The 11,407-nt window shown below is 36.4% G+C and overlaps 1 protein-coding gene across 6 annotated transcripts in view; it reads left to right on the forward strand.

Annotated features, from left to right (window-relative positions):
• Positions 1 to 11,022, forward strand: part of Tial1 (TIA1 cytotoxic granule associated RNA binding protein like 1) — a 21,401-nt gene extending 10,379 nt beyond the window's left edge. For 2 of the 6 annotated variants that reach the window (XM_008827306.2, XM_029560745.1), the window contains exons 3-12: positions 3,526 to 3,624; positions 3,856 to 3,910; positions 4,063 to 4,150; positions 6,008 to 6,083; positions 6,840 to 6,948; positions 7,758 to 7,853; positions 7,946 to 8,030; positions 8,236 to 8,359; positions 8,690 to 8,829; positions 9,966 to 11,022. In XM_008827306.2, coding sequence (XP_008825528.1) covers positions 3,526 to 3,624; positions 3,856 to 3,910; positions 4,063 to 4,150; positions 6,008 to 6,083; positions 6,840 to 6,948; positions 7,758 to 7,853; positions 7,946 to 8,030; positions 8,236 to 8,359; positions 8,690 to 8,829; positions 9,966 to 10,092 — 999 coding nt within the window. In that variant the 3' untranslated portion in view covers positions 10,093 to 11,022. Of the gene's footprint in view, positions 1 to 3,474; positions 3,625 to 3,855; positions 3,911 to 4,062; positions 4,151 to 5,172; positions 5,549 to 6,007; positions 6,084 to 6,839; positions 6,949 to 7,757; positions 7,854 to 7,945; positions 8,031 to 8,235; positions 8,360 to 8,689; positions 8,830 to 9,965 lie in introns of all 6 variants that reach the window. The other 4 variants (XM_008827305.3, XM_029560744.1, XM_017796691.2 and 1 more) reach the window with 3 other exon arrangements.
• Positions 11,023 to 11,407: the final 385 nt, after the last annotated feature.

Raw genomic sequence — 11,407 nt, forward strand, 5'->3', positions numbered from 1 at the left:
TCCTTCCTTCCTTCCTTCCTTCCTTCCTTCCTTCCTTCCTTCCTTCCTTCCTTCTTGGTCTTTTTTAAAGGTAGCGTCTTGCTCTGTAGCCCTGGGACTCATGTAGTCCACGTTGACCTCAAACTTGTGGCGGCTGTCCTGAGTACTGCAGTTACAGGCCTGTGTCACCATTCCCATCTGCTTTGATTTTTTACATTCAATGTTCTCATAGCTTCTAGTTTTTGTCATATAATCATGATGTGCAATATATAGTCTCTGATTTTTAAGACAAACATTAACATTTTTAACATCTCTGACAGTTGAATTGGAATTTGACTTAAGAACCGGTGATGTCTTAGATAAAACAGTGTGATGTAAATACATAGATATATGTGATATGAATATTTAAACACATGTATACAGTAGTCCTCTCTTTCCTGTGGTTAAGCTCAGTCCAAAACTATTAATGGAGGCCAGGCATGGTGGCAAACACCTTTAATCCCAGCACTTGGGAGGCAGAAGCAGGCAGCTCTCTGGGAGTTCAAGGCCAGCCTGATCTACATAGCTAGTTCTAGGCCAGCTGTGGCTACAGGGAGACCCTGTCTCAAAAAAAGACCAAAAAAATTTTTTTTAAAGATTTGTTATTAACTATTTTTGTTATATGTGTATGAATGTTTTGCCTGCATGTATGTAAGTGCAGCACATATGTGTAATGCCTGCAGAGGACAGAAGATGTCAGATCCCCGGGAACTGAAGTTACAGGCTGTTGTTAGCTACCCTATAGGTGCTGGGAACTGAACTTGGTTCCTCTACAAGAGCAGTCATTGCTCTTAACTGCTGAGTCATTTCTCCAGCCCAATTAAAAAATTTTAACTTGCACAATTCTGAGTGGTATAATAAAAATTTCTTGATGCCCCAAATGTGAGATCAATCGTTTGTGTGTCCAATATTCTTATTGTGTGTGCTGCTGGCCGTGTATTAGCTGCTTAGTAATCTGTCATCAGATTGACTATGAAGTATCTTAGTGTGCACATTCCAGTAACTTCTACTTAATAATGGCCCCCAATATACAGATGCTGACAATTCAGAAAGTCCTAAGGCAAGCCATAAAGTGCTTCCTTTAATAGAGAAGGTGAAATTTCTGCACTTAAGATTATATACTGTTTGTGAAAATCAACAAGAGTGAATCTTCTGTGAAATAGTAAAAAATAAAAGAAATTCATGCTAGTTTTGCCATCATACCTAGAAGTGTACTTGGTACTGGCTGGCCACAGTGTATGTGAAGTGGTCAGTTAAAATGGAGAAGGCATTAAACTTGTGTATTCATAGAGAACAGTATAAGCAGGACCTGATGCTATCAAGACAGACTCTCTCTCTCTCTCTCTCTCTCTCTCTGTCTCTCTCTCACACACACACACACACACACACACACATGCTCAGTGTTCATGAATGTACTAGTTTCTTAAAATCTGATTATTTTATTTTTTTGTGGGTCAGCCAGTCTTCAATGAATGTTTCTGGCAAATACTGTCTCTTTCACAGGAGTATATTTTTATTTGGTGTCTTTTTTCCTATTTCCTTTCTCTTCCTCTTTTTCTTGTTGTATGGCATAACAGGATTTCATATGAAAGTCCATAATTTTATTGGCACTGTTAATGAGCCCACTTTTTTCTCCCTCAAGGAAATGTCTGTGATTACTATGTCACTATTGTTTATTTATATGTCTTATTTGGGATTTTTCTACCAAAAACTTCGTGGGATGAAAAAGAGTAGTTGGGGACTAGAGAAATGGCTCAACAGTTAAGAGCACAGGCTGCTCTTGCAGAGGACCGGGTTTCCATTCCCACCACCCACCTGGCTGCTAACAACTGTCCTAACTCCAGTTCCAGGGGATTTAACACCCTCTTCTGGACTCTGTGGGCATTGCATACACAGGTGTACTTACATGCAAGCAAATACACTCAAACACATAAAATACAAACAAATCTAAAAAGAAAAAGAAAAACAGAAACAATGGTTGTTGAAAAGATCCTTAGCTGGTATTTTGTCACTAGTAAATCCACCTGGAGCACAGTCTGTGTGTTACTCCCTTAAGGTGTTTACATTAAGTATACTGATTTTTTTTTTTTTTTTTTTTTGGTTTTTTTGTGTGGTCTCTCTGTACCCCCAGCTGGCCTGAACTTGCTATATAGACCAGCCTGGCCTTGAACTCCAAAAGATCTGCCTGGCTCTGCCAGTGCTGGGATCAAAGGCCTGCGCTACCACACCTGGCTAGGTGTGCTGAGTACTTTTAACCTAACATAGAAATATGCTTGTTACAGTTGAGCTGGTAGGCAGTCTAGGTTTCAATTTTATAAAACTACGTTTGTTTTGATTTTTAGGTAGTACTAATTTCTTAACTTTATAAAAATGAATTTGCCAACTAATGAAGGGTTTTGTTTTTACTTTATCTTATCTTGATGGTTTGTGATGTAAATTGTAGCTTTGTCCTGGGTTTACTATTTTTAGTTTAAGGCGCTGGAAAGAGCCCAGGCCCTGACACATGCTAGGCAGTTACTTTACCTCTGAGCTACACTACTAGCCAGTCCTGAGATATTTAGACATATTTCAGCAGTTATATTCCAAATCACTAGTATATTTGCTGGGCTCTGGAAGACCAATGTATCTTGAATCCCTCGTATATTAGGTGGAGGTAGTGGCTACTTCTAATTGTTTTTTTTATTTATTTTCCTTCTAATTGTTTTAAAGACAGGTTTCTCTGTGTGTGTGTGTGTGTGTGTGTGTGAGAGAGAGAGAGAGAGAGAGACAGAGACAGAGACAGAGACACAGAGACACAGACACGTGCCTGTGTGTGTGTGTCCCATGCTGGCCCTGAACTCAACAATCTTCTGATCCTCCTGCCTCAGCTTCCCAAGTGCTGAGATTACAGGTGTGTGCAGTCATGTCTAGATAGATTATTTTGGGAGGTGAATTCATTTCAGTAGTGACAAATCTTGAATGTTTCTGTTTTTCTTCTCATTCTTTCCTCTTTCAGAAGAGGAACAGTTCATAATCAATCTTGGCAGCAGTACAAGACGCTGATTTGTAGTGGCCACCCCAGTTCTGTCAGGAGTAAAATTGACACATTTCGGTGTTGTTATAAGCCAGGAATATACTCCATGAAGAATTGTAATACATAAGTAGAATATAGCCTTTTAAAAGTCATGTTGGAAGAAGAGGGGATAAGGGGTGATCTTTACTGAATGTGAGTTTGAGGCTTTGGGGCTAATAAGGGATTCTGTCTTCTATTTAACATACGTCACCAGACTTGTACATTTTGACTTAATACTCGTGATCATGATCCTGTGCTGTTTTTATGGCTCTGCTTGAGTACAGCAGTATTCTGAGGTACGGAGTCAGCTGTAAATCATAAGTGTTAGGCTTTCATAAGCTTGTGCAATCTCACCTGTACATTCCTAGCTGTCAGTAATGTTTCTTCCTGGATTTTCTTCTCAGCAACCCGATAGCAGAAGGGTCAACTCTTCTGTTGGATTTTCTGTTTTGCAGCATACAAGCAATGACCCATATTGCTTTGTGGAATTTTATGAACACAGAGATGCAGCTGCTGCATTAGCTGCTATGAATGGGAGAAAAATTTTGGGAAAGGTAAGATAATAGGATGATGGCACCTTGTGAGTGCATATATTTGCATGTTAAATCAGCCTGTATTCTTTCTTAGCAAGATTTTAGATAGACATTCGGCTGCTGAGTGATGGCTCTTTTATTCAGCTAGTGCTTTTACACAAATAATCCTGCTTGATAAATGATTAAGTGGTAAGTGTTAAAGTTTGAAATGACATGCTTAATAATTGTATTAAATATAATCTTTATTTTTAGGAGGTCAAAGTAAACTGGGCAACAACACCAAGTAGCCAGAAAAAAGACACTTCCAGTAAGTACCCTGCTGCATTTTACCGTGGATGAGTTCCAAGCTCATCCTCACAGCATTGCCAGCTTACCTAGGGCTTTTCCTCCCTTAGTGTTGCCTAAAAAGACTTAGTACCTAACTTCTTAAGTAGTTGATACTAAATGCTTTGATTTCAGATCACTTCCATGTGTTTGTTGGGGATTTGAGTCCAGAAATCACAACAGAAGATATCAAATCAGCATTTGCCCCCTTTGGTAAAATATCGTAAGTATCACAATCAGTATTATCAGTAGTGATAGGCAAAATTGTATATGATTAACTTACATTAGAAGTAAGATTTTCTTTCTCTAGTTAGTGTGTCTTTCTTTGGTTTTTCCTTTTGTTTTGTTTTGTTTTTTGAGTAGATGTTGTTGCAAATGTTGATGTCATTTCGATGTGTTTGGGGTCTTGTTTCAAATGATCTTGTGTATAATGTTTGAAAATCTTAAGTCATTCTGTTGTTGCCTTTAAAGAAAATATTTGAGTGGTAAAAATTCCAGCTTTTTGTCAAATGTTTTCAAATCTTGGTGGTTAAGGGTAATGGATTAATAAAAACGAAATGTGATTTATATTGTATATTGAACTTTTATTGGAGGAGTTTATATGTGGGGGAACTAGGCGAATCCTTGAGTATTTTATGGTTAAATTGGAAATGTTCATGTTTAAATACAATAATGTGTTTTGATATTTTAGCTTTAAGTAAAATGTAGTGCCATTACAGTTTTAAAATGTTTTATGTTTGAATCAAATGTGAGGTTAATTTGACTTTTGTTAATATTTGATTCTAATAGTAAGGGGATCGATATGGGTGTTTTGTTTTAAACAAAATATATGCTCAAATTTTGTTGTTACTTGACTAAATATATTGGAAAATTTAAAGTGGTCACCAGTTCTATCATAATTTATATGTCATAATTTATCTTTGATTAAAATCAGTTTATATATTTGTCAATTTAAATTAAACATTTTAGTATGACTACAGAAATGTTTTAATTAAGAACAACACCTTCTCTATATAACTTGTTGTTCTATGAACTTAATTTGTTTGAAAGAAAGATTTAATTCTTAATTTTCTATTTTGATATTTGCTTTGCTTTTTAATCTAAATGTGGTAAGTAGTACTGTTTTAAAAATTAGTATAAAAATAATTCAGGTTGCTGTTTTTGATCTTTATTTATACCTGAGACCTGCAGTTTTCTACAGTCCAAGTCACAATTAAAAGTAATAGCATTCTGGTTATTTTGCAGAATTGCTCATAAGAATGGACAGGATCTTGAAGGCTAACTGCAAGGAACTGTGCACACTGGAACTCAGTTGTAGATTTTTTTTCTCATTTCTATTTATTCTTATTATACATTATTTATATATACATATTTTAGTATTTACATTTTAACATTCTATATTCAGTGGAGTTCTATATTTCCAATCATTTTAACTTACTCACTAAAATTTCTGTGTAAATTTGTTGTTTTCGTACTGGTGTGCTTAGCATTGTGTTAGTTTTTTATTCTCCTTTCTTAAATTTCTGAAAATGTCAATTTTTCAAAATTTACAGCTGTCCAAACTCCAAAATGATGATAGAGAATTGACCAAGAAAAATAAAGAAATCTGTTAACAGGCCATGTATGCCTTTTTAATTCCTATTTTTTCCTCTTTTTCAATTTTTTAATATTTCATATATTTTGTATCACTAGGCAGAAGACATTTAACTATTTAGATATTGCATGGTAAAGTAGTTAGCATTGTTGCAGTAATTTATAGAATCAGTAAATCTTAGAGGACACTAGCAAATAGAATGTTAGAAAAGGAAACTAGTGTTCCTGTTAATCTTCAAATTTGAGTATTTCGTTTAGAAAGCACAGGCTATTTGACTAGGTTGCATGTTTATTACATGTTTTTGTCCTACTGCTTTTTTCTAACAGGTAAAGAAGCATTAGGGAGAGTTCAGGAATGGCTGTAGTTAATTAGGGCTAACTGGAATTTTATTTAAAAATGCTCACAATACAGTGTGTGTGGTTCCTTTTAGTTTTTATCTTGAGGGTGACCTTGACTTCCCTCATTTAGCTGTGCTTCTTTCCACAGGGATGCCCGGGTAGTTAAAGACATGGCAACTGGAAAGTCCAAAGGCTATGGTTTTGTATCTTTTTATAATAAACTGGTACGTTCTTTCGATTAATCAAAAATCTTAAATTCTGGATTTAGTTGTTTAAAACTTATAACTGGAACTTTAATATACTTGCTTGTCAACCTAGAAATACAAATTTTACATAATTTCTTGAGTATACTGATGATAGAAAATCATTCTTTCATAAACTTGAATATATCATAGGGTGATTGCACTATGAAGATTAAGTTGCATTTATGCATTGGTTAAGGTAGTATGTGTTAGAAGTAAAGCCAAAGGCTAGTAGAAATGGGCCAGTAGGAGAATTTGGAGGAATGGTAAGTTATATTCTGTATCGAGCAGGGAAATCTGTTTTGTTCCATCAAAATAGTATTTTTATAACTGGGATAAATTTTCTTATATCTTCTCCAGTAAATGTTAAATTTCAAGTCAACCATAAAAGTAAGATACTTAAAAACAACCTTGTCTTGTGAGCTTTTTATTTTATTATAATAATATTGTTCATTTCTGTATATTTGAGGAAAATGTTTTTGGGTAGTCAGGATTGTAGGATTTTTTCCACCATATATAAATGAAACATGATAATTCTTTTACTTGTGCTTAAATGTTATATTGGTATTTTGAAGTCTATAAGTAAAAAAATAGCTTTTATGCTCAAGGTACTAGTTCTGGTTAGGTGCTTAGTGAGGTCACTGAGGTTTGTTGGTGCTCGCTTTGGTTTCATTTTACTGGGTCTTCGGTAACACTTTTGTTTCTAACTGCTCTTTCTCCTTTTTTTTTCTTCCCTAGGATGCAGAAAATGCAATTGTGCATATGGGGGGTCAGTGGTTGGGAGGTCGACAAATCAGAACCAATTGGGCCACACGTAAACCACCTGCACCTAAAAGTACACAAGAAAGTAAGCTATATCTGCTGCGTATGTTAAACTTATAGATCCTCCACAAATCGTGTATCATTATAGTTTTAATTTCTTAGTATTTAAATTAGTGTTATAAGACTTACCTTGAATGTCATTATCTGAGCTTTCTATGTTAAGTATCTTTCAAGCTGTAAACCACCTGATATATTTATAGATAAAATTTATATTAAAGGCTGAGGATGTAGCTGAATTGGTAGAGTGCCTGTGCTTGCCTAGTTTTCAGGAGGCCCTGGGTTTGATCCCCACCATCACATAAACAAGGTTTGATGGTGCATGCCTATAATCCTAATACTTGGGAGGTGAGGGCGGGAGAATCAGAGAAATTCAAGGCCTCAGCTACATGGCTAGTTCAAATCTAGGCAGGGATTCAGGAGATCCTGCCTCAAAAACAGCAACTACGCTGGGTGTAGTGGTTCAGGCCTTCAATCTCATCATTCGGGAGGCAGAGGCAGACAGATCGCTATGAGATCAAGGCCAGCCCAGTCTACATAGCAAGTTCTAGGCCAGCTGGGGCTACACGAGACTCTGTCTCAAAAAGCCAAAACAGTAACAACAAAAACTATTAAGTCATAGTATTGACAGAAGAAAATTTTTTCCCTCCCACTGGGGCATATTTTAACAGTATGTAGATGAAAGATTTTGCATGTGTGCGTGTGTGTTGATGCTGGGGATTGAACCAGGGGCCTTGTACATGCTAGACAAATGCTCTACCACTGAGCTACAATCACAGAACAAAAAGAGTTTTCCAACTGTAACTGTGCATTTATTTCATTTTCTTCTGCCTGTAGCTAACACTAAGCAGTTGAGATTTGAAGATGTAGTAAACCAGTCAAGTCCAAAAAATTGTACTGTGTACTGTGGAGGAATCGCTTCTGGGCTCACAGGTAGTGTTTTTTCCTAATCACCGTCTCTGTTGGTGCTTCAGCTCTATTAGCATGAACTCTAAATGTTTTATTTGTATGTTTTTCTCTTCTAGATCAGCTTATGAGACAGACATTCTCCCCATTTGGACAAATTATGGAGATAAGAGTTTTTCCAGAGAAGGGTTACTCATTTGTCAGGTAGCGTTGGGACTACAATGCCATTTGATTTGTTTTCCCTTAAGGCTTTGACCCTTACTAGGCATCAGTTTGCTATTTCAGTAGTTACCTGTGTAATGTAATTTAAGAAAAATGCCAACTTAGAGGTGCCCACTAATAAATTCCTCTATAATTTGCTCAAGTTCTCTGAAATAGAAGACAAAACCTCAGTATTTTTTCCTCTTAGATTTTCAACTCATGAAAGTGCAGCCCATGCCATTGTTTCAGTGAATGGTACTACAATCGAAGGACATGTGGTTAAATGCTATTGGGGTAAAGAATCTCCTGATATGACTAAAAACTTCCAACAGGTAATTCAATTTTTCTTAGCATTTTTTAAGGTTTCCATCTTACCGATCTACATAAGAGCTTTGGAAATGAACAGTAAAATAAAGCATCTAGCTGCTTTCAGTTGATTGTGTTAATGCTATTTCAAAGTTGATTGTCTTGCGGTATTAACTGAATCTTAATACTTTCTTTTCACAGGTGTCACCACCCCAATAAACTTAGGCAATGATAAATAACAGAGTCCTATTCACATAAGGGTGCTTACTTAGTTTTTCTCTTCCTTGTCTCCCACTCTTTCTTCAAATACGGTGTTTGTTACTTGTTCCCTAAAACAGTAATATGCTTTCTCCTAGGTTGACTACAGTCAGTGGGGGCAGTGGAGCCAAGTGTATGGAAACCCACAACAGTACGGACAGTACATGGCAAATGGGTGGCAAGTTCCGCCTTACGGAGTATATGGGCAACCATGGAATCAACAAGGATTTGGAGTAGAGTGAGTTGTTGTGTTTTTTCCAATGTAGAAACAGATAGGCTTCTGTGCTGTTCTAAGAGGAGCTATTTAAATGCTATATGTTGAGATATTTGGATTGTGATCGTTATAGTAGCAAATCTCATGAAATATGATCTGTAATGCTAAAAACTTACTTCCCTTTTCAAGATAAATTACCTTATTTTTGCTCATATACAATGTCTTTCTATCTAGATGTGTTCAGAAACTTGATGATATTGTTTGGCATATATGAGACATCTTGGACATGTGTGTGAAACAAAGTATACTGATTGCTGCTTATTTCTCCTCTAGGCCAGGCTAGATCTTTATTTCCACTGGCTCCCTTTCTTGAGACTCATTCCAACATGGATGCGGTTTTTAAATTATTTCTTACAGATTGATAAATTATTTATATGAACCATGTTGTGTTATTTATGTTTTGTTTATGTGGTTTCTCTCTTTTTTAAGGGTGGGAGGGAAAGTCAGTGGGCTAGGCCAGGCATGGTGGTTCACACCTTTAATACCAGCACTCTGGAGGCAGAAGCAGTGGGATCTCTGTGAGTTCAAAGGGAGCCTGGTCTATATGACAAGTCTTTAGTGACTCTGTCTCAAAAAACAAAAAAGCCTCAAACAAAAGAATCAGTGGGCTAGGCCATTCAAGAGCTCTACTGCCTGCGAGGCGTTCAGTTCTTTATTTTGGTGAGCCCATCTCTGTAGCCAAGATTTGTTGAACACTCATTGCAGTCCTCCTGCCTGTGCCTCAGTGGCTGCAGTTACAGACATGAGCTATCACACCTAGCACATTTTCTAAAATTCAGCTTTCAGGTAGTCTTCAGACTTGTGGTAAGTCGTGATTCTCTTAATGAAATTGGGCTGGGATGTAGGGCACTTGCATAGCGTGAACGAGGTCCTGGGTTTAATCCCCAGCACAGCAGTGAAGTGAAAACCAAAATAAAAAGCAGCTTTCGAACTTAATGGTGGTTCTTGTACTCTGTGTGCATGTCACTTGTTTCTTTGACATGTTGGTTCTTGTAGGATTGTTGATTTCTAGTTGTGTTCTGTGATTAGACTCTGCTTAGTTTTGGTATATAACTGTAGATTATCTTGTGTTTGCTGAAGACTTTTTTCCTCTCTTCAAGTCAATCACCGTCTGCTGCCTGGATGGGTGGATTTGGTGCTCAGCCTCCCCAAGGACAAGCTCCTCCCCCTGTAATACCTCCTCCTAACCAAGCTGGATATGGTATGGCAAGTTACCAAACACAGTGAGCTGGGACTCTGAACAGAATTGTAACTCATGATAGGCTGCAATTTCCTGTGACACTCTGAAGACATGAAAAGTAGACATCGGAAAACGAAAATATTTATTTTAAAAATTGAAATGTTTGGAACCTTTAGCACAGCTTTGCTTTGGTGAAGGACACGTGTCTTCTAGTTTTGCCTTTTTTTTTGTTCATGATGGATATGAACATGATTTTTCTTTGTGTACAAAAACTAAAATAAAGTCAATAAAGACAATTCTGACTACAGATTTTGATATAATAGGAGAAATGGGTAATACATTTTGATTTTTAGACACTATTCCGTTTTTATCTTGCTGTTCAGTATTTTAACTCACTGTGTTTTTAAAAGAGCAAAAAAGGGAGTATCGTGAATGACTGAGAATCACATAATTCATCCTGAGCCCTGATCTTCCCCTCCCGTCCCTGAGGTGGACCCCATGAGACGGCAGCAGGAAGATGCTCAGAAGTACGGGATGGGGAGCCATGGTGGAAGAGACACTCGCTTCCCTCTGTGCCTGAAGAAACCGAAGCCAGACTGGAATTCTGCAGCCAAAATAAGGAACAGCATTGTCTAGTTACTTGAGAATATTGGTGGTCCACATTAAGACATATTTTTAAAACTTAAAAAAGTGTTGGTTATTAAAAATGTAGAATATTACATTTCATTTTGGGGGGAACTCCAAGTATGATGTTTGTATTAAAGTCAGACAGACATACTTGTGCTTTTACATGAAGTTTAAATGATAAACATTGTAAATATTGAATAACTACAGTGTTTAAAAAGCATGCTTCAACATAGAAGTAGCAGCAATGTAATTATTTGAGGTAACACATAACACATTCCACTACATTGAATGCAGTGGATTGATAAGATTGTTTAAGACTGACACTCAAGGTTGGGTATGTAAAATTAAATGACACAATTATTACACAGAAGAAGCCTTAATTTTAATTTCATACAAATCTTTGATGCATTAGTATATTCTAAACTGTCATTGGTAATTAGATTTGGGGTTTTTGTGGGTTTTTTGTTTGTTTCTGTTTTTTTTTTTTGTTTTTTTTTGTTTTTGTTTTTTTTTTGCTTTACATTATTTGGTATGTAAATACCTTGATTAAAACCTTGTGAAACAATTTCAAGGTTCCTATAAGTTGTATAGCACAAATGTTTTTTAAAAATCTTGGGATGTTTTTAAAAATTAGATATATTTTGCCCAAGAGTTTTTTTAACAAGATTGCTAAAACATCTTATTTAGACAATTTGATGTACCAGTTTATAATTGGATATTCAGTTTAAGTCGTAC

This window comes from Nannospalax galili, unplaced genomic scaffold, assembly GCF_000622305.1.
Source record: "Nannospalax galili isolate Female #2095 unplaced genomic scaffold, S.galili_v1.0 scaffold31, whole genome shotgun sequence".
Lineage (NCBI taxonomy): Eukaryota > Metazoa > Chordata > Mammalia > Rodentia > Spalacidae > Nannospalax > Nannospalax galili.